At 53.0% G+C, this 27,680-nt stretch overlaps 1 protein-coding gene across 4 annotated transcripts in view; it reads left to right on the forward strand.

Annotated features, from left to right (window-relative positions):
* ERC2 (ELKS/RAB6-interacting/CAST family member 2) overlaps positions 1 to 27,680 on the forward strand; it is a 987,816-nt gene that overhangs the window by 719,735 nt on the left and 240,401 nt on the right. For all 4 annotated transcript variants that reach the window (XM_030885545.2, XM_045290032.1, XM_045290033.1 and 1 more), the window contains one exon: positions 13,096 to 13,243. In XM_030885545.2, the coding sequence (XP_030741405.2) occupies positions 13,096 to 13,243 (148 nt within the window). The remainder of the gene's footprint in view (positions 1 to 13,095; positions 13,244 to 27,680) is intronic.

Here is a 27,680-nt window from a genome sequence, read left to right on the forward strand (position 1 = left end):
TGAGCCTTGCAAGCCAAAGCAGGGAACTGCTAAGGCAACTGCACCCTCATGAGACCATCAAAAGCAAGAGACCTGAGAACTAGAAAGGCGAGGCTCACCGAGCCATTTATCCCTCTGTCCTTCAATTAGCCCCACATGTGTGTATCGGCCAGGTTGGCACAATAAACTAATGAACTCAGTGACTAATGACACTGGTTTTACTTTTGAAAGAAAAATCTGGAGCCAAACCACACTCAGGGCCCAAGATTCGATTGCTGCCAGTCAACTATAACAACAAGGGCCCCCGCCGAACCGCTGTCGCTGCCGCTAGGAGGCCGGTTGCTCACGTTTGTGCTGGAGCTGCTGGAGGGCAGCTGGGTGCCCTGGACCTTCTGAAGGGAGCGGCCAGGAGGGCATCTTTTGAATCAGTTATCCCAGGATTTGAAATGTGAGTAGGAAGCGCCATGTGGATTCTTAGGGCAGCCTTCGGGCTGGTGATGCAAAATTCCTGGGGTTCTTCTCTGCTGGGCGTTGCACCATTGCCGTTGACGCTGACACACTGGGGTGCTCCCAGGAAACCTCAAGGAGTGGAAGAGCCGCCTTCCGGGTTGCAGCTCCGGGGTCAGCTGTATTGTGAGCCTCTCAGAGGTAGGAACCCTGCCTGTCCCATTTGCCTTTGCCTCCCTGGTACTGGTCTACCCTGGGTACCTGGAAAGGGAGACGTGCTCTCTCTCGTGAAGGAGCAGAAGGACTGCACGCTGACCACCTGTGTGATGGGTCAGCAGCCGCCCCCTGAGGGGACGTCCTGGGTTCAGGGACTGCGTTGAAGTTTACACCTCAGATGGTCCCCCTTGCAGGGCGCACTCCTTCCGGCGTGGGACTCCCCCTTCCGAGAGCCACCAACCGCCACACTGTGAAGCTGAGGCCTCAGGGAGTCTGCCGCTGGTTCCCCCTGATTCCTTCCCGGTAGTTTGCCCAGTTCTTTTCCTCTGTGGCCGCTGTCTGATTTCCCGTCCCCTGGCCCTCTCAGAGGGAGTGCTCCATCTCATGCACACACGAACACAGACATTTCCAGATAGCTGGTCACTGATACCATTGTTTCCGGATTTGTCACCTGACGTTGGCCGTGCTTGGTTCTCTGCCTGCCTCTTGAACCCGGGACTTGGCAAGGCGATTCTCCAGATGGGTCTGAGGACGTGCCTACTTCTACCCTCCCCTCACTGGGGCTCGGCCGTTGTTCCCTGACCCTGGTTGACAGGCCTGCGCTCCTCTGGTCAGTGGCGGAGGACGCTACACTGGGGCCCTTGAGAGAAGCCACAGGCATGCACTCCCTCTCCTGTTGGCACACCCACAAGTGGCCAGGGCATCGGACAGGCCCAGTGGGATGACCTGCCACGGCACTGGGGCAATCTATCCCCAGGACAAGGCTGCCAGGAATTCCGTCTCACGGCCTTCCCTCGAAATGGTGAAATGCCATCTTCTAACCCCGTACATTGGGAATTCCAGACCATTACCGGAGGCATTTCCTCCATTTGCAGGTAGAAAGCCACCTCGGGGTTACAATCCATTTTATTCTGGGTGCTCACGGAAAACATCGATGAAGGATACAGAAATGCTGCCCCTGTCTCTCATGGGGAATGCGTGAGCTTACTCAACTAAAATCAAACAAACATACGGAAACAAACACCTCCTGGCCGACGAGTGTCAGCAACCCTCTGGGACAGGGTGCCTGAGACTGTCCCTCTTTACGGTAGGAGGAAGCGTCTTCCTTCCTCTTTCTCTTGTGGATCCGCTGGTGGTTCCAAGCGCTGACCTGTAGTTAGCAGCCAAGGTGAGGTCACCATGCTACCAGGCCTCCCCTGAGTTCACTGAGCGACTTCTTAAAGAAAAGAAGCCCCCTGCCCTTCAAATACCCCAAACACATGAGTAGCATCTCTTTCAGCAGGCCCAGCTGGACTGGTAATGTCGTGGGTTCCCCCTTCATTAAGGAATGTGGAGGATCTCTGGAAAGGGCTGAGCTTGAATGGGAAACGGAGTCATGGAGTGCTCCCCCTTAGCGAACATTAATGACCCAGGTATCCTCCCAGGTCTCATTTTAGAGTATACAGCAGAGGGTCCACTGAACAAGAGGAAGGCCCTCTGAGACAGACTGACAAAGCGGCCAGACATTGGCCCAAGCCCTGCCGAGATTGTGAGGATGGACCGGGCCACTGCCTGGGCTCCCTGTGAGTCAGAACGGCTGGACTGGGCGGTCCTGCACCCTACAAAGATTTTGCACACATGCCCTGGAAGAGGGCAGTACTTATTGCAGTGGCCACGAGATGGCAGACCTGAAACCCAGGCTGTGATGGTCGCTGAGATGCCATGGGCCAGGCCCCAGGAACACTGTCTTTGAGGATGTTTTAAAAGCCACCCGCCTCCCAAAGGAAATTCTTCCAAATCACTGGTTCTCAACCTTCCTAATGCCCTTCCATACAGTTCCTCGTGCTGTGGTGACCCCAACCATCAATTTATTGTCGTTGCTACTTCATCACTGTCATTTTGCTACTGTTATGAATTGGGGGACCTCTGTGAAAGGGTCGTTCGACCCCCAAAGGGGTCAAGACCCACAGGTTGAGAACCGCTGCTCTAAGTCATCCTGAATTGTCCTCTGTTCTGGGGTGGTAGCGGAAGGGAGACCAACTTCGCATGATGGCCTGCTGTTGTATCATCTTCCCCATTTGTGCGTCAGTCCTCCCTGCCCTAGAAGCCAGCCCTGCTTTCCGCTCCCGACACACACACACACACACACACACACACACACACACACACACGCCCCACCCCCTCGCCCTCAGGAGCAGAGCTCTCTCCTTTCCTTCCCAGGAATAGGAACCCCCTCAAAGGAGCCACAGCCAACAAACTCAATTTTACATATTTCTCCCTACAAAGACCTGATCCACAGAAACTTAATTCAATTTTCTTCAAATGCTGTGCTAACAAAATTCCGGCATGTGCCCCTTGTGCATGGAGCCAGGCACCAGAAGGACAGACCCACAGGACAGTCTGTTTGGCTTTGCATTACAATTGGCCCATGGGGATATTCTATTCCAGGTAAACATAAGCAAAGGCAGGCTTGCTTTCTCGCACAAGGTGGGTGGGGGGGGGGGGGCGGAGGCCGAATGAAGAAGAATAATCTCTAGTTCAATAGACAGCAGAGCCCTTTACGACTTTGAGTAAAGACCTGTGAGCAAGTCTTCCTAGCCTGTAACTAGATGGTTAGACGGAAAGTAGAATTAACTCTCCTTAGGAAGACTCACCTACACAGACAGGGAGCCCAGGGGAAGAGCCTGGCTGCTCACCAAGAGGTTGGCAGTTTGAATCCACCGGGAGCTTCATGGGAGAGAGGCCTGGAGTGAGGTGGGGCTCTGGTCTCGTAAAAAGTATAGCCTACTAAACCCTGTGCGACAGTTCTACTCTGTGATAGGTGGTGGTGGTGGTGGTGGGGGTGCTGTGAGTCAGAAATCATGAGGAAGGGCCCTCCCAATAAAACAACACATACATACCACATTCAGAACTCCAGACTCACCATCGAGTCGATAGGCACTCACAGGGACCCTGAAGGACAGGAGTTTTCAAGCCTGTAACTGTTGGCAGGAATAGAGACCCATCTTTCTCTCTGGTGGTTTTGAACTGCTGACGCCTAGTGGGTCACAGCCCTACTGGTCACCCGTATGCCACCAGGGCCCCAGCACATGCATACACTCACATACCTTCTCCTTTGTGATAAGAAAACGATTGATCAGATAGATGCCCGGTGTATAAACCGTGAGGTCATCTGTTTTCTGATAGACGTTCATTTCCAACCAGAAGTTAATCCCATGAGACGAAAGTCTTGATAGTAACTGCTCCCCTGTGGACAGGAGGCGTGCTTGGCGACCCAGGGCAAGTTCTGCTGCATAGCAGCATGTGGATTCCTGTGGGTTTCTTGTTACAAGTGTTGATAGCGTTCTGTAGCCTGGTGGGGTCTATTTGCCTGGGAATCATTCTTGATAGAGCCCCACAGTCCGTTCAAGAGTGTTTTGGCCTCCAAAATCCCATTTCAATTGCATACCCTTTTAAAAAAAGATGTCTTTTATTTTTAAATTTATTTTTGGTGTTTTCCTCTTTTTAAAAAAATATAGGAATGTTTTGCTTTGAAGTTGTTGGACTTCGGTTAGATTTTTGCACTTGACCCTGTTGGTTCAAAGGTCAGCTTGCAAAACACATTTCCATTTCTCACACTGTCTGAAACCCAAATCGCCCTCTTCTGTGTGGCCTTTCCTATCTGTCCCGACAAATGATATTCCACAGTGATTGGTCAAGTGGGTCATGGCTGCTCTGGGCCAGAACCCTCCTGTGGCGAGCAGAATCTGCTGCACACCTGGCTGGGCTTCCCCCCAGTGTTTGCCTGGGAAGCAGAAGGCAGCTCATGAGAGTCACGCATGCGGCTTCAGAGACAGCCACCTGGGGACCTCTCTTGGATCTGTCCTGAAAGTGAGCGACCCTCTAGCACGCTTACCTGGCTGGATGCCAGTGAACAACGTGGAGATGCGTTCGAATCTCTGACCTTAGCCTAGTTCTCATAGCATGGACTAGTGGTCCACTGCTGGACTTTGCTTTTGTTCTCATGTGTCATCCAGTCCTCCTGACGGGTCATCCAGTCCCTGAGCCATACCACGTGACGGAGTGGGATTGTCCCAGAGGGTTTCCTAGGGTAGATCACTAGGCCTCTGGGTGGTTTTGAACCACCAACCTGGTGGTGCTTGGTGAAGTGCTTGCTTGATAACCAAAAGGCGGCATGTATTGTCATAGTCGATTCTCTCAACATTATAGAGGATAGATACTCTGGTCCTTCTTGAATAATTTATTGGAAAACCCAACGTTTCTGAGAAGTAACTTGCCTACGGGCACAGTAGCAAAGGCTGTTGAGATTCCAATGTTGGGCACTGGAATAATACCCCCTCTTTTAAGAACGGGGACCCTAGTTTACTTGTGTGGATGCGTTAACGTAATTACAATAGGCCATCACGCTCATTTTTCCCTTTGCTAATTGTTATTATTTTCTTTCATTTACCTTATTGGGGCTTTAGCAGCTCTTATCACAACCCATATATCAATTGTATCAAGCACAATCCATATATCAATTGTATCAAGCATATTTGTACCTGTGTTGCCATCTGTATTTCCTAAACATTGACTTTCTATTTGAGCCCTTGGTATCAGCTCTTCTTTTCCCTCCCTCCCCACCTCCCACCCTGAGGGCCCCCTGATAAATTATAAAGTTTTATGATTTTCATACATTACATTGACCACTGTCTCCCCTCCCCCACCGTCTCTGTTCTTCATCCCCCTGGAGGGGATGGGGGGTTAATGTGTTCATCACTGTGATTGGTTCCCTCCTCTTTCACCCCTACTTTCCCCACCTTACCCCTTACTAATTATTTTTATTTTGTGCTGGATTAAAACAAATCTAAAACCCTGGAAAAAATGAGGAGCTGATACCAAGGGGTCAAGTAGAAAGCAAATGTTTTGAAAATGGTAATGGCAACAAATGTACCAATGTGTAAGACACATGGATGTATGGATTGTGCTAAGAGTTGTATGAGCCCCCAATAAAATAATTAAAATAAATAAATAAACAAAAATGAATAAATAAACAATTAAAAAAAAAACAAACCAAGCTGGTATGGTCCGGTCCGGTCCATTCCAGGTGTAACGTAAAGCCACCTCGTGGGACGGGCAGGAATTGCTCTCGGGGGTCTCTCGGCTGTGACCGTCACAGAAGCATATCAGAAGGCAGCTAGGTGTGCCCTCCTGATGCCAGCTGTGTCCCAGTGGCGACCTTTGCGTTCGCTGAGTCCCGGGACCTTTGTGGTAGATGATGATCAGCGTAGCCAGCAATACCTGACGCGCACCCTCTGCCAGGGCCGGGCACCCCACGCTGCCTTGCCTTTGCTTCTCCCACGGCTGTGATGAGGGGTGACTGCGGACAGGGCAGTAGCTCTTCCTAGCTCACAATGCCCTCTGGCCTTTGGCCTTTCAAGCCTGAAAGCCAGTGGACCTCGGACTCACCCACAGTCCAGAGTAGAAGACACCTACTGCTGTTGACTGCCCCGCCGCCGCCGTGTCCTCAGCATCGGTACAGGCGCCTGGGCTCCCCATGCCTGGTTGCACTCAGAGGAACCCAGCGATGCTCCAGTGGGCTCCCCAAGTCCGCGCTGAGTGAGGAGAGGGGTAGGGGCAGATTCCAGTCGTGTGCTATTAGGTTTCAAAGACGAAATTCTCCGTAATTGGAGAAAACTGCCTGGAGGCCAGTTTTAGGCGGGCGATGATGGGAGAGCAAACCGCAGTAGGGAGTCTGGGCCGCCAGAGCCTGGCCTTTTCCATTCTGGGCTGTTCTTTGTCCTCGCTGAAGCATGCACGTGTTCAAATAGATGTTGCCCTGTGGGCCCCACCTCGTGCCAGGGGGCCGCGCTGCTGCGTGGCCCGTACATCCATCAGCTGCTGGGAGGTGGTGTTGATGTGGCCTGATGTCCAAAAGCCTTCCTGCCCTCAGATGCCATTTGCAAATGCAGCTCTCAGAATGAGGGCGAGCAAGCATCGCTCCTGTGGACCCGGGGGACCACAGTAAACACCCCCACCTGCCCACCCCCAGGGGCTACAGAGGGGAGGTTTAGAAAAGCGTCTTTCCTCCCGTCTGTCTTAAGTCGCCTCCTACTGAACTCACGATGGAAGATTCAGGGTCAGGAGAGGAGAAAACAGTGGTTAACTGGGGAAAGTGGCCTGAGCGGATTTGGGGTCTTCCCCTCCCAGGGCGTGATTAGAAACTGCTCACCGTCCGGAGTAGGTTCTTCCTTCGTGTCCGTGTGCACACATTTCCCAAGGGAATGCGCTTCTTTGCAGCATCTGTTTTTGTAATTGAATGTGTTCCTCACGACGGGCCAGTGTGCTCAAACAAAAGCCCACCAGAAGACGGCCTCATACCTCCCTCCACCCTCATCGCAGGAGTACCCGTGCCTACTGGGCCCTGCTCGTTTGCAACTCCTAGCACTAATGGGAGCCCCTCTCCCTCGGAGCAGCATCTGTGGTGGGAGGGCACTGACAGGGCGTGAACTAGAAGCACCCTTTTAAATGGACTGTGACAGGTGACGTGGTGGGCCTGGGCACCCTGAAGGAGGGTTTTATCACAACCTGGATTTGTCTTGGCAGGAGACACCCTCTAGACCCTTTTTGTCTTATTCTAGGGAGGGCTTGTTTTTGTCTTTGTGTTTCCCCCAGGGTGGCTAAGACGATTTCTTTGGCATTTTATTAGCTATCTCTTGACTACCTCCTACAAACGGAATGACAGCTGAGTGTCATTAAATGTGTTCTTGCGTCTATTGTTATCTATTATTAACCCCGACTAAATGCATGCGAGGGCAGGCCCCTCGGCCCCTCCCATGGTTGCCCATATTTGTTAAAGGAAGGATCCCCTCGACATTTGTTTAGGCTGCGTTTTGATGAAATGCTGTCTCTGGTTTACTTGCTTCGCTTGGCATTCAACAGACTCCTATAGATTTATTTCTCTCTGCATTATCTTATCTCCCTTCCTAGCATATTCGGGCTTCTTTTTCATATTTTATGCTCCATTTGGGGGCATAGACAGATCACCTTGGTAACTCTATGCTGAAGCATTGCAGTATTCTAAAGATAATTCTGTAGGGCACCACCATGCCCTTAACCCCGCAAGCTGTCCAGGGAGGAGAGCAAGGGGCCATCCAAAAGTTCATGGAAAAGTGGAACTAACAGATGCTGGCACGCTTCCATCAACTTTGTGACGCCCCCTCATAGACGTACCCTAGGTTGTCTGTGAGTAAGCCAACACACAGCTGTGCATACGTGTCCAATGTGCCAGGCTCACAAGAGCCCCTTCCAGGTGGGTGGAGACAAATCCAGAAGCAATGTACACCTGCTCTTGAAGCTGGCAGATGGTCTCCCCAGAGAAGGCTATCGGGACGTGTCACCACGCATGTCTCAGTTTCTGTCTTATCATTGGTCCTTTCTGAAGTGGCATGAGAGCATCAAGGCTGCGGGTGTTCTCAGTTTTGGATGATGAGACCTAACTTTTCTGCTGCATAAGACAGTAATACTAATAGTGAGAAAAATTTAAGCTCCCTCGGCTTTTTCAATGGCTGCCATTTGCTCCGAAACAGACCGTGCTATGAATTTAGAGAGGTGTGTGTCCCTATGTGACTTCAGTTGGCACATCAGCTAATCGGTTCATTGAAGATACACACATGAGCCCGCTGGCGTAACCCTATTGCCAGCTGGTCTGTTCCCACCCTCGCGGTCCTGTGAGGGGTGCCTGAGCCTGTCACATCCTCCGAGCAGGCAGCCTCATCGTCTTCCCGAGGTGCCCGCTCTGCCAAGCCCCTGCATCCGAGGAACCAAGTTCACGATGCTCAAGCTGAAATCCACCGCCCGCCCTCCAAATAAGGCAACGCAGAGCAAAAGATCCGATGCGAAGCCGTTAAATGAAGATCTACAATTGTGGGATTGGCTTACAGTGAATTAAATGATTAGTTATAGCTAATCAACTTCATAGAGAGTTGCTGTAAACAACAGCTTGCTTAAAAACAACCCAAATAGCACCTCTTTCAGCCTGGAATCAAGAGTATGTCTGACCTGACAAGCAAACAGGTCATGTCTGCAGAGCTGTGCCACCCTCCCACACCCTGCGGGTGTTCTGACTGCGAGGGTTGTTTAATGTGCTGGGTGTTTTATCCCCATCTCCTAATTACGCCTTGATGAACTAGAATCAGTGAATGCTGCTTTTAATCAAGGTGCTTTAAGGGAAGTGATAAACGGAGCGTCTGGAAACAGACAGACAGACAGACAGACACATAGTTCTGCTGCATGAATGCTATTCGGAGATGTGTTAACCTGGAGCACAGCCGAGCAAGAAATCACGAAGGACACTGGCAAAGGGAAGCACGGACTGTCTCGTGCGAAGAGCAGCTGCGTGCCCGTTTACAGTCATCACTTTCAGAGGGTGCCGAGGGTCCACAGTAAAATGAAGTCAAGTCGAGATTGTATTCAGTGATAACACCCACTGATAATAAAGGGAGGGTGTACGTTTGCCTGATTGACAGAGCATTAAGAATCAGACATTCATTTATTGGGACTTTTGATGATGCTATAAGAGAAGAAATCGATGCTAAATCCACCAAATTAATAGCAGTCCAGGTGAACAAGGTGTTTGAAATGACCGTTCTTTGCATTGGTGGTGATGTTAATAGTTATTAAAGCTTTGTAACTCCAAATGTTGACATGGAGGAGGAAAACGGGTTAAAGAGAAGCAAAAAGTAAAAAGTAAAAGAGGGACAAGGGATCTCGTCAGCAGGTGACAGCCCCTGTCCAAACGGGAGACGATGTCGACCAGACCAGGCGGTGCGTGTGTGCATGTGCGTGCACACATATACCTGTGTATAGGGTAAATGAGACAAACATAAATGTCTGGGTGTGAAAATGAGTACATTTCACGTCCGCTAAACTCTCAAGTCTGTGCCTGCAACTGCGTGTTGGCTGCAAAGCTCTAAAGTTTTCAATATGTATGTATGTGTGTGTGTATAATAGATGCATGTATATAACACATGTACAGGTGTTTATAACATGAATGTGCGTGTCTGTATTTAACACATGTATTTTTGTGTATGTGTACATATGTGTATACTATATGTTTGTATATAACACATGTGTATATAACATGCATGTGTGTTTGTATATAACGTGTACATGTGTGTATAACATATGTATGTGTGTATATAACATGTGTTTGTATATAATATGTGTGTATTGTGTATAACATATGTATGTGGGTATGTGACATGTTTATGTTTGTATATAATATATGTGTGTGTGTAATATGTACATGTGTGTATAATATATGTATGTGTATAATATTTGTATGTGTGTATTATATATGTTGTGTATATAATATATGTATGTGTTTCTATATGTGTATGCATGTGTTTACATATATGTATGTGTACGTGTATAATATATGTATGTGTGTATATAGTGTGTGTATAACATGTATGCATATGTTTGTATATGTGCATGCATGTGTTTGTATATAATATGTATGTGTGTATAATATATGTATGTATGTGTGTATATAATATATTTGTGTGTATATAATATCTTGTTGGAGGAAGAAAAAATGCAGCAAATTGTAAACACACTAAAAACCCTCTCCTCCTACCACATGAAATTATGACTACTAGCAATCTGGTAGATTTCCATCTAGGGGTTTTTTTTCTCCTAAAAATACAGCTTCCTATTGGGGGCTCCTCTTGTACATACATGTGCAGGTGGACAACCGCGAAGCCTCTGAGACGGTCTCTGGTGACAACTAGCCCGCCTTAATTTGGGGGGTGCTGGCAGATGACAAGCAAATCCTGGATCAGGGACAAAGAGCTTTGTTGCTCGCGTCAGAGCAGCATGGAGCCCCGCGTCCGTGTCCACCCCGAAGTCCTGTGAAGGCAACAGGAGCGGTCCAGAGCCTCAGCAGAGCATCCTGGAGTTTAGGGAAGCGGAACCTCTCCTAACTCGTGCTAGGCACCCCTGCCCTTTGCTCGGGAAAGAAGCCCTCACTCTGACACAAGTATGCAAACACACCTACCCATCTGTGCTTGGGTAACAAAGGCTGTGTGGTGTTTGCTTCAGAGAGAAATGCTAGCTCTCCTTTCTAAGACTATTGATGATGCCAGCATCCTTGAAAAGAGAGGAGATGGTCTCCCGGGTCTCTGCTCAAAATGTAAACGCCGAGGATCAGGGGTCTGTCTGGAACACAGCAGTGTGCGCATGTCACGAAGGTTTCCTCATCGTCGTTGAAAATGGCTACGTAAAGCTCTAAAGAGGCCGTTCAGGGGGTGAAACGCGCTACCATCCCCACATCCGTGGGCTTCTCTCAAATTGGTTTATTTAGGTCAATCCCATTAAAAAACGCTTCCCTTTGGGGCCGCCCCACTTGGCGCAGAGTTGGGGAAAATGTTGCAGTCACTTCGGGGGTGTTTTACTTTAGATTTACCTTAGATATCGAGCGTACTCTCCCAGTTCTGAAGTCCTTACCGCCCCTTCTTCTTGGCTGCGGCCATAAACACATGCTGGCGATGTGCTGCAGCGAACATGTCTATTGTCTCAAGACGTTGTCCAGAAGGAGCCCAGCTCTGTGAAGCAGGGTCTTAATGCCACTGCTGGCCGGTCATCCAACCTGTGCTGGTTTTCTTCTGGAAAGTGGACGATTTTCTGACATGCTCCGCTGCTCACAGGTCTGCCTGCACCACGGACAGAAGCTCCTACTGCCTGGCATTAGTGGGGCCCAGAAAAACCCATCCAAATCCCTGCCATGAAAAGGCAGGACAATCCAAGACCCAGTGAACCACTACCTTGGGCAGACATCTGGAGGGGGCCTGGTCTGGTGAGGGGGCGGTTTCAAAAGGCCACAGGGACTCGTGACCAACTTGTGGTCTTGAGACACGTATGCAAGGAAAATACCAATGTTGGAGTGGCTTCCTTGAGGGCTGTGGGTTGGTCGCCTGGTTATCTAGAATGTGGAAGATATGGGACTTGACTCGATCCTACTGGTGGGAATACTTGGAAGAGATGTTTCCTAGTGCAATGTCTTCCGGAAGATTCCAGGTTAAATTCCTTGGCAGATGTGTACATACTATGGAAGTGTAAAGATGGGCGGTGGCAACTACAACATTTTCTTCCGAGTAAGAAATGATCAAAGATCACGCTAGAAGCAGAGGATGGCCATTTTTCGATGACGGGAAGAGATATGCAGTGTTGTCTCCAACAACTGGACGTAGAATGACCTTATCACCCGTTCAGCAAACGTGTGAGGACTTGTGCTTGAGGCTCTTCGGGGAACTTGATGGTGATTGATGAACAGGACAGATGAGCTTCTGAGGGCATAGAGCAGCGGTTCTCAGCTTGTGGGTCAGGATCGCCCGGTTCCTAACAGTAGCAAAATGACAGTGATGAAGTAGCAACGAAAATAATTTCATGGTTGGGGGGTCACTGCAACATGAGGAGCTGTACGAAAGGATCACGGCTTGAGAAGGCTGAGAGCCACTGTCATCGCGTCATGTGTCTAGAAGGCACGTATCTGAGGTCTGTGCAGATCGTGGCTCACTCTGGGTGGGGGTGGGTGCACTAACACACTGTGCGATATCAGTGACTCGGGCGTGGGAAAGGAAGTGGGGGACTTCCAAGATAATGGATTGGTTCTCGCAACAGAGTGGTGGGATCCAAAGTTGCGATGTTGCTAAAGATTGCTTTGGCCCCGGGGACCAGGGAGACCAGCGGTCAACACAGGCAGCACAGGAGGCCCCCAAAGCTTTGGTAGCAAGACATGCATTTTCCAGTCAGTGACTGAAGTTGTGAGGGCTTAGCCAGGGAGTTGACAGACGTGAGAAGAAGGAATGAGAAGGATGAAGGATAATAACTTCGAGGCTTGGGGTTTGAACAATGTGGTTGGTGATATTAATACTGAGCTAAGGAGCACTTGGGAAGGAGTAGTGTTTGGTGGGGTGGCAAGGAAGTATCCTGAATTGTATCAAAAGCAGAAAGTAAATCTATCCATCTGCCTTCAAAAGCAAATCTTCGTATAACAATTTTTCATATTGAAATTGGTTGTGTTATTTTGTAGTCCCTGTAGTTTATGTGGCAGTTGGATGGGTGGGGGATGAATGGGTGGATAGATGAATGGAGGAGGTAGAAGGTGGATGGATAGACGGACGGATGGATGACCAAAAGTACCTTAGTAATAAATGCTCAAAATGACCCCTCTCTTCTCTGCCCTCTCTGTTGCTTATGTCGTTGCACCCACTAAGCCCTTAAAGACTCTCTCTCAGAGAACGCAGGGCGAGGCCCTTGGAGACTCTCACCCAAGCTGCTTCTCACCCTCTGAGGGTCAGTGAGGAGTGTGTCCTAAGTGCTGTCCATCATCCTCTCCCATCCGGACAGTCCTCTGGTCCCTGCCCGTTACAGGTACAAGGCATCGTTTCCCTTCGAGCCATCAGGTGACCACCCTCTCTTCTGTTTCTCCAGACAGGAAGCCTTGCTAGCAGCCATCAGCGAAAAAGATGCGAACATTGCCCTCTTGGAATTGTCTGCGTCCAAGAAGAAGAAGACCCAGGAGGAAGTCATGGCCCTCAAGCGGGAAAAGGACCGACTGGTGCACCAGCTGAAGCAGCAGGTGGGGCCTCCTGACAAAGGTGGGTCTGGGGGGTGGGCCCGGGCTGCTCTCCCCGGGGTGGCCGCTCTCCACCCCCGTGTCCATCCTGTGGGCTCCAGCAGCTCGCGCCAGGTAAGAGTGCCAAGGCCCGCCTTGTTGCTGGCGCACCGTGTCACTGCTTTCCTGATGCGCATGTTGGCTGGGCTCGTGTGGTTTGCACCTGGCACTGTTTTCCCTCCTTTGTGTTCACACCATCGCCCAGAGACCGCGCTCTTCTCTCCAGCGGACTTTGGTTGGCTTCCGACCGAATGCTGGACGCTGCTCCTCCTTACGTCCTGGGCCCCTTCTCTCCTGGTGGACCTCCTGCCTTCCGCCGGCTTGCTTTCTGGGCTCCGTACACAACTCCCCGCATCCAATCCTTTCGGTTTCTTCCTCTCCAGACTTCCAACTTTGCTTCTTCCCCGACCTCCCCCAGGACCTCTCAGCCAGGCAACTTCTCTCAGTGCCGCGCAGGCCATCCTGGACTGGGAGGCCCCCATTGCCTTGATTCGGCCAGGTGTATGTGTCACCCGTGGGCCTCCTTTCCAGTCCCCATCCTCTCGGGGCCACTGCATTTGCTTTAAAAGGAAAGGAAGGAGGGACATGGACACCCCTTGGACAGAAAGGCCTTTGCTTTCTGGAAGGTTTTGAGAGAGGCCCTTGTTAGGCAATGATTGCGTCTGAAGCATATTGGAAATTCACCCCTGACATCTTCAGCCACGATTTCTCCTCCATGGAAATGAAGAAGTCAGGGTAGGTGAGGGGCCTTCTGTGGGTGACGGTTAAAGATATTCACTGGGATTTTGCTCCGTGATGAGACCTACGAAGTAGCCTTGCAGGCCGACGGCCTTACACAGTGGCTGCCACATTCCTAGCCAGGGCCACACGCGTGCAGCAAGGAAGCTCTCTAAATGCCACGTGGTGACCACGTGGAGATGCCCACGCTGGTTTCAGTCCCAAGCACTAGCTGTCTGCCTGCCGACTGCGGTGGTTCCGGGCTAAGCACAGTGTGTAGGGTGAGTGGAAGGGAAGTCAGAAGGGAGACTCCTCCTGGCCCTACAACCAAGCCAATCCTTTCCCTTCTCGGGAAGGAAAGGCACCCGTTGGCCCTAACGCAGGGTCTGTTTCTCATGAGGGCTGCCTTGCTAAGAGAGAGCGAGCCTGCTGCCAACTACCAGACTTGGGGTCATTGCGCCCAGAGAGCGGTATGCCTCATGAGCACAGCCGGGGTCTCCAGACCACTGACATCTGACCTCTCTGTTGGGGAGTTGTGCATCTTCTACTCTGTGTTCTCGACCCACTTGGCCACAGAGAATCAAGACGAGCCTCCTCCTTTGCTTCCTCTTCACGCCTACCCTGTGCACCCTGCACCCTCCCCTCCTGCACCTAACCATTGTAGCTTTCTCCCACAGGTGTATAGACCTAGGAAACAGCCCCCGAGCTCGAATAGTCCGTGTACTTGTGATGCTTGCTACAGTCCAGATAGAACGGCCGAGTACCACGGGGCCAGCCACGAGACACACATGAGCCCAAGGTCTCAGGTCAGTCAGCTGCTGGGAGACACTTGCCCCGCCGTGGGGGTGGGGGCGCACAGGCGCCACGCCTGCCCTGCCCTTAGCCTCGTTTGGTGGCTTCCAGAGCTCTGTGACCCTAGAGTTTGTGCGATGGTGGACCAGCAGGCACGAGCTCAGACTGGCCCATGCGTTTGGATTCATGGCCACCCATTGGTCAGCTCTTCTAAAGTGGCCTTGCTGCCTGGCATTCTGGAATCTTCCCTTTCTCGCTCCATCCCTTTCTCCTTCCCTTCTTTTGCATCCTGGATCTCTGCCTTTTGTTCATCAGGACTTTCTTTCTTTCCTTTTTTAAGGCTGCAGTCACACACACCCGACCCCGCCACTCCCTTTCTCGGTGTCAGGAAGATATACCCCTAGATTCCAGGAAGGATTGAGTGTAGTCCTTCAGCGAACCCCCGGGAAAATTCACAAAGCCCCCACTATTGGCGACGGACTGCGTTTTGGAGCACATCGAGCTAAGCCTGGTCATGGCTCCTACAGGAACCCAGGGGCTGTTGTGGAGAATTGGGGCCACAGGGGATGAGGGTGGGCGTGGCAGTGAGTTCAGGTTGAAACCCTTTCGCACACTTGCCCACCCTGGGGCTTTGCTTCTCCTTGCTGTAAATGGGCTGATTCGAACACACATGCGTGGCCACAGCTCCCCCTCTGCTGAGCCTTCACGGGGGTCAGGCCGTGTGTCCAGTTGTCACGGGCAGTTTGACGCCACAGTGGTCCTCACAGCTCCAGAGTAGGGAGTGGGCCGGGCCTGTCTCCATGCTGCTCCTGGAAACCCCACTGAGACCCAGAGTTCAGACAGTGACCTGAAGCCAGGCGGCCTTTATAAGACCTCAGACCCCGTCCTTCCCACACAGACCCAGCCAGTTCCAGAAGCGAGTCCAGGGAACAAACTGAGCATCTTAGTGGACTTGAAGTCCAGACACCCACGCAGGACTGTGCCCCGGCCATTCACAAAGAGGCAGCCGCACTTGAGTCCCCAGGCAGGAGGATTCGATCCGGTCTGCGATAACCATGGGCATCCTGCACTCCCAGGGCCTCACCTCTTCGTCCTTGCATCAGCTTCTCACAACCCCCAAGACAGAGGGACCCAGAGGCCCAGCAAGCCAGGGACCGGGCTTGGGCTGCCCAGCTGGGTGCAGCACAGTGGCTTGAAAGGGCCCTCCTCCTCCGCAGAGCACAGGCAGTGCCTGGAGGTGGATGGCCCGGCTAGTCTTGTTGCCCAGGCGGTCACTGATAGGACACTGACCTCCCACCGACCGGCTTGCTCATCTACACTACATCTATCAAAGCTAAAACCCAAAGGAAACATTGTTGGGAGGCACAGCGCACACAAAAGTGCTTCCTGCATACCTGGCACATACTCACTGCCGTGAAGTCAATCCCGACTCCGGGGACCCTAGAAATGCACCTTTGGATTTCCAAGGCTGTAAGTCTTTACCTTAGAGTTCATCTCTCTCCCATGGAGCGGCTGGTGGTTTCCAACTGCTGGCCTTGCCATTAGCAGCCCAATGCGGAACCACTCCCCTGACAGGGCTCCTCTGCATAAAAGGGCTGTGTGTCTGTCTGAGCTACTGTACCCGCCAGCCGCGACGCCATGACTGCTGTGGCACCGTCCACACTCACCCTCCAAGGTGGCTTGACCTCTTTGATCACACTGTTTCACACACACCTCGGGCCCGCAGTTTATTGAGGGCACACTCCTCAGTGGGGACGGAAAGAACAGACAGATGCTGCTACCTAAGCCTCCGTTGGACCTGGGGGGAAACCCGGGGACTTGGGGAACGGTGAGCCCACACCCCAGGAAGCTCATCCCAACTCCCTGCAGGAGGCCCATTCGTAGATGTAAAATTGTCTTGGTTGGTGCCCAAAGCATCCAGAACGTCAGCCACAGCGCATCCCCAGGAGGACACGTCTCAGACCCCAGATCTCATCAGCTGCACGGCCGACCCAGGAGAACAGAGTTTGTTCAGGGCCCAGGGCAAAGGGAGAGACAAGCATGGGCCCAGATGTTCACCTGCCCGTCTGCTCTGCAGTGGCTGGGGCATGTTGGCTCCTGAGAGAAGCCATTCTCTTCAGGTCACCTGGGGAACGGGTCCCTCTCACGTGGCGGTCTCTCCCTTCACCGCCCACCCCACCTCTGATAGCTCATTTCCCAACCCCCACAGGAGAGGACCAAACCAGGTACAGACTGGCATTCAGTAAGTAGTTGTGGGTAAATGAGTGATTACACACCACAGGCTCAATGCCAAGTGCGTTAGATAGACACATACATTTACACGCACACTCTCATTTTTCCCCTTCATAACTGGTCAGCCAACTTACTGAGTCCCTACTGGATCCAGTCTCCCTGCGAGGGATTCAGCTACAGCAGGTATCATTTCTCCCCCAGCAGTGGGGAGAGCATCCCCCTCCCCACCCCATTTCTCAGAAGATCAAAACTCCAAAAGGCTGATGACTTCGCCCCCTCCAACCCCTCCCAGTGGCAGTGCAGGGGGTGGGCCCAGGGCGGTAGGGTGCTGAGCTTTTGCACCTAGCCGGGCAAAGCAGTGCCTTCCTGGAGCAGCCCTGGGGGCCCTGGACTAGCCCTGACACAGCACTGCGCCTTTCCCATGCCTCCCACTTGGCATACAAGTCTCCCAGGAGCATAGTGGTGGGAAAGGGAAAGTCGCCGGGGAGAATCCTACTTTGGGATTCAATTCCACAAGTCTTTATAAATGCCTGCTTTGTGCGGCCCATTCTCCTAGGCCAGTGGTTCTCAACCTTCCTCATACCTCGACCCTTCCATACAGTTGCTCATGTGGTGGTGACCCCCCAACCATAACATTATTTTCGTTGCTACTTCATCACTGTCATTTTGCTACTGTTACGAATCAGGCAACCCCGGTGAAAGGGTCGTTCGACTCCCAAAGGGGTTGAGACCCACAGGTTGAGAACCACTGTCCTAGGTTCTTAGAATACAGGAGTGATGGAACTAGACCAGGATGCCTTCCTTGGAGAGCGTCTTGTTCGATGGGAGAGGCAGGAAATAAACAAGTAAACGTAGATACATTCTAGGGGGAAAGGAGGGCAGCTGTGGACTGGCTTAGAGAGGACACGTGTAAGGAGGAATCAGCAGGAGAGTGAGTGCCACAGAAGGAGTCCACGGGAGGCACGTTGGGCAGGAGACGCTTAGGCACTGACGGGAAGGAGCCACGGGGAGCTTGGTCCAGCAGGAGGGCAGGGCAGGTGCAGAAGCCCAGAGGAGGAGGGTGCGGGCATGTCCGGGGCCTGTAGTGAGGCCAGTGCATCGGGCTTGAGCAAGGAGCATGCCAATAAGTACCTGGTTTCGTCCTCTCCCGTGGGGGTTGGCAAATGAGCTATCAGAGGTGGGGTGGGCAGAGCAGTCATGGGGCGGGGGAGATGGTGCAAGATTCCTGGGCAGAGTCTGCTAAGAGCATGTTCTCCAGATGGTCCCTGCCACTAGGGAGCAGAATCCACCAGCCCCTTCGCCTTGGCCCACACTCTGGACTGCCCTGCCTCAGTTTCCCAGCTCAGTCCTGGGCCCCCTGGCTTCAGGCTTCAAGGAGTCCTGGGTGCCGAGCTCATCCTTTAAAAGCATTGCCCTGTGGTCTGAGCCCCAAAGGAGACAGGATGCCGGGGTTCACCTCTCATATCTGGAGGCAGCCACCGGTGGCCTCACCTAGCCCCACCCAGATCCTCCTCACTGTCAGGGGCAAAAGGGGTGGGGCGTGGCTGCCATCACTCCATGCCCGTCCCAACAATGCTGGCTGTGCCCTTGGACAAGGGCCGCCAGGCCAGGTCAGGCCCAGCCAGCTGTTCTCAAACTCCAGTGGACAGCGATCTTTTCTACAGATAAATTTTCTGTGCCCCCATCACTCTCTAGATCCCCCTGCTGGAAACCCTCGCGTGGTCTCCTTTGTTGAGGTAAAGACACACCCAGACCCCTGCACTTTCTGCCTTGTGCATGCTGTTCATCTGCCTAGACCCCTCTCCCGCAGCCCTTCACTCCGGCAGTGCCCATGCGTCTGTCTGATCTCAGTTCACCGGCATCTCTTTCTCAGGAGAGCCTCCTGGGATTCTCCATTGGGCCAGATCCGAGTTTGACAATCTGGAAGTAGATGTGCATCAGGACACGTGCAGCGGACGCTGTTCTCTTGCTGTGTCTGGGATTATCTGGACAACTCTCTGTGCTGCTGGAGTCGGGAGAACAAGGCTTCACGTGTCTCCTGTGCTCGCTGGCCCTCTCCAGGCCCGGCGCCATTGGTAGTGCAGAGTTGACAGTTAATGTGGAGGGGACCACGGGGGCAGCTTATAAGCAATGGAGACATCCTAGATCAATCATGATTCCTAATCTCTTTAGACAAGATCGGCCTCATATTTTCCCTCATGCTAATATTCCAGGCAGCCAGGACCAGTTGGTATAAAAGATAGCAGAATAACACCCTAATCTTCCCTCCCGTGTTCCAGGACACTATGTACAAAAGATGCCTCTCGCGGTTCAAAACCACCAGCAGCACTGACAAGGCCTTCCACTCCGATGAGGGCTGACCCTCTCCGAAACCCACGGGGCAGCGCTACCCTGTCCTATAGGCTCTCGGGGGTTCAGAAGTGCCTCAATGGCCGTGAGTTTGGTTGGGGTTTTGCCTGTGTGTGGATTCTTGCCAGTGCTGCGACTTTGGACTGGCCCTCCCAAGCTCTTCGCCTCGTTCTAATCCGCAGCCTCTGTGGCTTCTTGGGTTCTTCTTGGTTAAAATGCCGCAGAGCCCCCACATGTAGCAGAGATTTCTTGGCATTGTCCAGGGGCCCGCCTCCTTCCCTTACTCCCCCGTGTGACACCGAGACTCCAGAGTGTCTCATCCATCACTGTGCTCAGAGACCTCAACGCCGGCTCATCATCCATCACGTTCTCAGGAATGTGATACGAAATGCGCTCAGAAATTCCAGCGACGACTCGCAACAAAAGAATCTTTATGACACTCTTCTGGTGTGCGCACTTGGTTGCTTGGAGGCTGGGTACAGAATCAAGGTGAAAGGGTGAAAAACAGCCTCTGTTACTTGTTATACACACTTACACACACAAATAGTGGAATCATTGCATACACACACTCAACGATAGTGGAATAACTCACACACGCACACAGAATGTGGAATAGTTACATTCGGCAGTAGATACGTAAATCTTAAAGTGCCCCCACGTCTGTCCCTCACCAGTACACACCTGTGATACGGTGACCCCCCAGCAAGACAAGAAGGGTCTGCCTTGCAGATTTGTGAGATGGTGGGACAGGGTCTCATCTGGGAAGGAAGTCAGTTTATTGTATATGTTATTAAGAATGGCCACCTCTCCTTCTTTCGTGCCTTGGATCCAGTCCCTGGACTCTTCTTCCCCCTAAAGGAAGGGCCAACATCAAAATCATGAATGCTGCGATCGCTGGGTTTTCCTGCTGAGAGGGTCTTTGAAGAAGCCTCCAGCTACAGCGTGGCCCCCGAGCCTTATTCCCACATGGTCCCTGTGTGCGGAAACAGCGGCGGGCACATCCTTGCTGGAAATGCCATTGTTCGGTTAAAATTAGAACCAGTCTCCTGCTCAGAACCAGTTCGCCTGCCTTGGAGATCAGAGACAAATCGTACTTGGTCCCTCCTGACCACGTCCTCACCAGTCCCGTGTGGTCTTGGGCGTGGCTGTGGCCACCAACGGGCAGGTTGATTTCCAGGATTCATCTGGGCCACAGTGACCAGCCAGTGGTTTCACCCCGAGGGACAGAGAAGGAAAGCCCTACGCTTCAGTCCCCATGAAGGCCATGCCAGGCTGTCACAGTGCATCTGTCTGGGTAGCGTGTCCCCACCCTGGTGGTGGCCCGGTCCTCAGAAGACTCTCCCCAGGGATTAGGCAAACTGGGGTGTAGCTGAAACTGGGAGAAGTGGAAGGCCTCACTGGAGTGCGGTCAGCAGAGCCACTTAGAAGGGTGCCATGCTGGTCCTGGCCAGACTTGGATAGCAGCGAGGTACAGCCATCACCAAGCCAGACATTTCCGTCCCCCACCCGTCCGCCCAGCCCCTCACTATGTGCCACGGGCTGTGTCCCCATTCACACACCACCCCCCTGCACAGCATGCAGATCCCAACTTTTAATTACCCTGTGTGGTTCAAGAGGTCAGCCCGATTAGCCAGCAGTGGAGACACCCGGCAGTGAAGTGGGGTTCCCAGAGCCTCCTGTTGTGATTGGATGAGGTCCAGGGGAGCTTGATTTGATCCCAGCATCCTAATGCATCGCAGACGGGCCGGATCAAATGGCTGAGATGCGAAGCACCGGTCTGTGCTGCAGATCACTGAGGCTAAGCGGCCCCGCTCCTTGGATCCAGCCACGTCTCTGTTGATTGCTGGCTTCTAGGCACGGTATCTTTGCTGGGCGTTCCAGGAAACCCGTTTTTCTAAATGGAGCGCTGGGATTCCCCCTTGGCTAACGGAAGGCAGGTAGGCTCAGGGAAAGTAGCAGCTGAACTGCTCAGTTTGACTCCGCCAGGTGACCGAGTCTGCTCCCACTGTCTGCAAACGTTCCTCAGTCTAGGCAGCTGGTGCCCCAATCCCAATACTCAGGATCTTTGGGCTTGCCCATCACCCTTCACAACCACACTCAGAGTGTCAGCAGTCAGTTTTCTCGGTGATGCCAAACCAGCCTCACATCTGTACTGCAGGAGCGCCTGTCCGGTGCGTCCAGCTGCCTCTAATGGACCGTTATCTGATGCTCTGGTAGAGTCGCTTTGCTGGAGGAAGCCACATTTTGCAAACCACTTTAGTTCCCTTCCCGAGCCTTGCGTGGACCTCTGCTGCGGGGTGGGGGGCCTCTTGGACTGTCAAAGGAGATGTTGACATTGCCCTCAAGCCTTGAGTTTTTATCAGCTTTCTCACCAGAAAGACCAGCTATTCACTCACAAAAGAGGTAACGGGAAATTGCTGAAGTGTCAGACCAAGAGAGGTGTTGCCGAGGTTCTAAAGGCTCTGCTTGCTGGGGTACGAGGGGCAAACTCACGGCGACTGAGAACTCTGACTCGATAGGACAGGGCAGGACTGCCCCTGTGGGGTCCTGAGACTGCAAAGCCTTATGGGAGTGCAAAGCCTCATCTTTCTCCCTCAGAGGGGCTGGTGGTTTTGAACTGCTGACCTTGCGGTTAGCAGCCCACCGCATCACCCCACGACACCACGGAGCACTTCCTGCAGCAGCACACGTTCCTGAGACCAGGCCTGGACCTCCACTGGTGGGGTGTGGGGCCTCCTGCACAGGGACTACAGTCTGTCGTGGCTGCAGATGACAGCCAACCAGCCCCACAACGAGGCTCCTCCCACAGATGTCAGGGACCTGGCCTCAGCCGTGCCCGTTCTGGCAGAAGCTCCGCCTTTGCTTTTTGGCTTAGACTTTTCAAATGATCATTTGAAAACAAAAGCGTTACCATTGCAGCCCCCCTGCTTTCAGGCATATGTAGGGGGGAGTGGGGGAGCTGGGTCTGACTTTTAAGTCTCCCCCATAGCGTCCAGCAGTTGGCAGAGCCCAGCAGAATCACGGGCTCAGCTGATGGTGAGCAAACGAGTGAGGAACATACAAATGCCAAGAACATTTCTCTCTTTCTCTCTCTTTATTATTAGTATTCAAATTTCACATCTGTGCTCTATTTTTAAACATTTATTCTTTAAGTGATAACGCATGTTTTGCCAAGCCCCTTATTGGATTAGACATGTTTGAAATCCCCTTGACTTTAACCTGTTCATGACTGCCTCCAAGAGCGCTCAGCCCCCCAGCAGAGTGGAGGGACGGATGGGAACCCTCACTAGGGAGAGTTCATATTTGGCGATGGGGCAGGGGAGGTGGAGAGAGAATCCAGCTGCTGTCCTGTAAAAAGATGGGGGGGGGGGGGGTCTTCAGTAGACAGCAGCCGCTCTGTAGGAGAAAGATGAGGCTTTCTGTTCCTCTGAAGAGTTAGGGGCTTAGAAACCCACCAGGCAGTTAGACCCTGTCTCACGGGGTCTCTGACGTGGCCCTTGACTGATGGCGGCAGCGAGTGTGGAGTGAGTTTTGGATGGACACTGCTTCAGGAGGACGGAAGGGTGGGCGTCGTGGGGTGGGCGTCCCAAGGGCAGGGTTCTCGCTCGTCTTGATAGTTCTCCCACACACATTTTAGAGTGGGAGGAATGACTGGTTGGTTGTTGGTGTTGTTTGAGTTCTCACTGGCATCTTGGCACCCTGGGCTTGCGGTTCAATTCCACCCCAGGTGCCTTGGAGGAAAGGCCTGGAAACCCACTCCTGACAAGCCAGCACTTGAAGATGCTGGGAGTGCCACCCCCTCCCGCACACAGGCACACAGTGAGGCCGCACGACCAGATGGCCCGGCTGTGATGGCTTCCTTCCACCCGAGGCCCGAGGTGGCGCAGTCAGTCTGTGTTCATCCGGGATGCTCACAGGGCACCTGGGGTGCCAGTTCTGTGCTCAGTTCTGACTCACAGCGACCCCATGTGCCATGTGCCACAGAACAAAACGGCGCAAGCGCCGTCCCCACCCATGCCGTCATGTTTGAGTCCGTTGCTGCAGCCCCTGTGTCCACCCCTCTCATGAGGGCCTTCCTCTTGTGCGCGGACTCTCCCTCACCAAGCACCAGCGCCTTTTCTAGGGACTGACCCTCCGGATCTCATGTCCACGGTATGGAAGCTGAGCCCCCCCCCCTTCACACTAAGAAACATCCTGGCTCTCCATTTTTCACGGCAAATTTGCTCTTTTTTCTGGCAGTCTGTGGGACACGGTATGTGTCATCAACACCGTCGTTCAAAGGCACCAATGGCTCTTCGGTCTTCCTTGATCGCCAGACACACTCGGTCCTCCCTCCAGGGGACAGCCAAGGAGGCCGTGGAGAGCATTGCTCCCCTGCACGGCCTGGGGCAGTGGTTGGTATGATTTGGGTTTTCCGCGCACCTGGTGCGGGATGAAGGGTTCGCATGCGATGAGCTCACGTGACTCTTCACAAGGACTCCGACAAGCAGTCCTGTGGATCCCATTTCAGAGATGAGCAAACTGAGGCCCAGGGAGGTGGCCGCTGGTGAAGGCTGGCACCAGAGCCTTTCATTCTCTCCCCAGCAGAGGCCCGTTGCCAGGGTGGTGTGTGCTACCTCATGTAAGTCACCGTCGTCCCCCTTAAAGGGGACTAAACAGGACCGTAAGAAGGGGGCTGTGCTCTGTGATGCCTCCCACCTGCCCCAGGCAGACTCCTCCGGGCCTCACATGGCCGTGTGCAGGCCTGTAGGGCCCACGCCTCTCCCCATACCACCAGGCATCGCGCACAGGTGCCACCGGGGGCCCAGGGACGGGTCTGCTTTGTCAGGTAGGGCACAGTTTATGCTTTCCTGCAAGAAATGTGGGGACTTGCCTCTTGGACCCTTGGCGTTTCCTTCTTGAGCATCTGCTTAGAGGACTCCCCTCACCCCCACCCCATTCACCATTCCATTTTCATCTGCATTAGTCAGCGTCTTAAAACAGGCTTCTCCTGGCCCCTCCTGCTCCTGGTGAAATCCTCCAGGCTGACTTCACCTTATTATTTCCTGCCCTCTCTGTGTCCTCCTGATTCAGAAATGCAACATGAAAGAAACGCCCATTTTCTCTGCCCACCCCCAGCCCCTCCTACGCCCCACCCCCTCCCACCCCCTATGTGCACACACAGACACGGGGAACCAAGCCCACACTAGTCTGGATGCTGTAGGACAGGGCACAACTGCCCCACGGGGGCTCACTCCAGACAGTCCCACCCCTGCTTGCCTGACCTCCGTGCCCAGCCTGGCCCTTTCGTCCAGGGTTCCGACTGCACAACGAGGATGTGTGTTTCTTTGCTCCCTTCTCGGTTGGGTGCCTCCAGGGCAGTGAAGATTCAGCACCGGGCGGGGATCTAGGTCGGCTGTTCAAGCCCACCAGTGGTTCCAGGAAGAGGAAGGAGGCAGCCTGCTCCCAGGAAGAGCTACGGCCTCGGACACCCGCAGGGGCAGTTCTGCTCTGTCCGATGAGGTGGCCCGAGTCCAGGCTGACTCCAGGGCAGTGAGCATGGGGCACCGCAAGGACGGCAAAGCCAGTCCCCAGCACTGCGCCTCTCCCCGCTGCCGGCTCCGGGGGAGAAGACGGCCGCCGTGTGCTTGTTTGAGCTTCATTCTCGCTGTATCGAAAGGCAGCTTTCAAGCCTCTGAATCCCTCGGGGCCATCGTTCTTCAGAGCTTTTACCCCACAATCGCGCATCGTGCAGTGAGCTACAGAAGTGGCCACGATTTCATTTTATAACTGTGCTTAGTGTATAAATACGAACTTTTCCACAGTTGAAAGCATATACATAAATGTTTTATCATAAAATAGTACGTGCTCATGATGGAAACGTAGAAAAATGTAAATAAACCCCTTGAATTCACCCATGACCTGCCCCTCAGAAGTAACTCTCATTAAAATGTATGGCTTCCCACATTCTGTCCACATACATGTTTGAACACAGACATGACCAAGGCACAAGGTAGTCGGCTCTAAGCCTGTTCGGCATCGGCTTCTGGGTGCTGTTCGCCAGGTCCTTAGAAGTCTTCCAAGGACTTCATGGCACGACTTCCACCCTGGATACCCTTTGTTTGCTCACCCTCCAGTCCTTGGGCTTAACATGCTCCTGGGGTCACTGTGGGAATCACATGCTGCGAACACTGGGGTATGTAACTCTCACCCCCGCCCTGTTGCTTTTCTTAGGACTGATGTCCAAACGTTGAATGATTAGACTTGCAGGCGCTTGTTTGCATTTTGCATGATCCAGAAATGCCCTGCTCCTCCCAAGCATTTGTAAATGTGCAAATGTGTCTGTGGCTGTCAATGGCTCCTGTTCCGTGTCTCAGGTGACACTTCGGGAACATGTCTGCTACAGATGCTGCCAGCCACAACTAGGGCAGTGCCAGCAGGGCAAGGAGCAGGGAGATTTGAAAAACTTTTTGGTGGGTAGCCCTGGAACATAGTGGTCAGCTCATCCTTCTACCCTTCATTCAGTCTCTCGTCCATGCACACAGCACCTATTTATTGAGCAGGTACTGCATGCTGGATGCTGTCTGGGCACAGGCTTTTGCAGTGTAGGAAGCAGACCAAATCCCCTGCCCTGGGGGAGTGTACATTCCAGGAAGGGGGCAGAAGGGACAGATGAGCAAGAAAATAAAGACATAAAACAGGCAGCCAGCATGCTAAACGGCCAACGCTATGGTGGGAATGAAACAGCGAGGGGTAGAGGGCATGCTAAGAGGGGTACGAGGGGCAGTTTCAAGTGGGGTAGCTTGAAAATTCCTTCTTGAGAAGAGGACACTCATGCCCAGACGTGCAGCTGGGGTTCAGGGTCAAGCGACGTGGAGGACAGAGCAAGTAGGGAGGCCTGCTTGGGACAAACCTCCCCCAAGAGGTGGCCTCCGTTCTTTGCAGGTCAGTTTGCCAAGTGCAGTTGCTGAGTTGACAAGGTGGGGGAGCTAGAACCCCACACCACCAGTGTTTAGATGCAGTTGTTTTAAAAAACGACATACACAACAACCAAAAAAACAAACACCCCACTTTCTTATCTCTGCCCTGCTGGGGCCATTGCGACATGCCTGGGGACCAGCCCGCTGGTGGTCAGGTAGAGGGCCTCTGCCCCAGTCTGGGATGGAATTGTGCACAGAGGTTACAAGATGGGAGGCAGACACCCCAGGAAAGAAGGAAACTGCTCAGAACAAGTAGGGCAACTCAGAAAGTCTCAATCCATGCCTGTTCATGTCCCCCAGATCTCTGGTCGAGGGAGCATCCCTGACTGCCGACTCCCTTCTGTCTCATGACTCAGCACTCCCAGACGGAACGCTGCTTTGAAATCAACCAGAGGCCCTGCTGGTCTGGGCTACCTGGCATCTGCCAAATCTCCCTGGGGTGCTCTGGGAGGAAGGGGATGCGAGTGACCCCATGACCAGCTAGTTTCTGTTCTCAGTCTTTGGGGACGTGGGGACACCTGGGCAGGTTAGCAGGAGGCTCGGGGTTCCAGGGTTTCCCTGGGAATCAGCGGTTTAGTTCTTCCCTGGCCCCAGCTTCCTGAGAAATGGCGAGCCTTTCTCTCACTGGCTCGCCTTCTCCGTTCACCAAGGGAAGAGGGAAGCCGACAGACCCCGCAGCTGGTCTCACTCCTGATCGATCATCTGAGATTTTCACTGTGTGTGTTCCAGCTCTGCCAAGGGCTCTGAGCGTGTGCACGTGCACACACACACACACACACACACACACACACACACACACACACTTGAGCACGGCAGGATTTACTTCCATGGATTCTCGGTGGTGTACTGGTTATGCACTGAACTGCTAACCACAAGGTCAGCAGTTCTAAGCCACCAGCTGCTCCACCAGAGAAAGACGAGGCTGTCTTCTCCCGTGAAGAGGGACTGTCTCAGAAACCCACAGGGGCGCCTCTGCTCTGTCCCCCAGGGTCGCTGTGAGTGGGAACAGACTCGATGGCCGTGGTCACGTGAGAGGGTTCCTTTCAGGGGCTGGTGTTTGCAGGTACCTGGCCCCCCTTTTCTCTTAGTCGGACTTCTTCTGGAAGCTCCCCTGCAACCTGTCCAGCATCGTAGCAGCATGCACCCCTCTGCTGACAGAAGGGTGGTGCCTGTGCCCGAGGTGTCTCCCACAGGGTGGGCAAGGTTCCCACCATGGTAGCACTGTGCTTGAGTAGGGGGTGTGTCGCGGAGTCGAAGATGAGCCCCGCATTGTTGAAGACATCCTGTGGCAGACACAGGCTTGTGCTCCTCTCCTTGTTCGCAGTCCGCACTCACCGGCAGCTGGCAGCGTG

The sequence above is a fragment of the Echinops telfairi genome, unplaced genomic scaffold (assembly GCF_000313985.2).
Source record: "Echinops telfairi isolate 266 unplaced genomic scaffold, ASM31398v2 ScPeMD7_31;HRSCAF=116, whole genome shotgun sequence".
Classification (NCBI taxonomy): domain Eukaryota; kingdom Metazoa; phylum Chordata; class Mammalia; order Afrosoricida; family Tenrecidae; genus Echinops; species Echinops telfairi.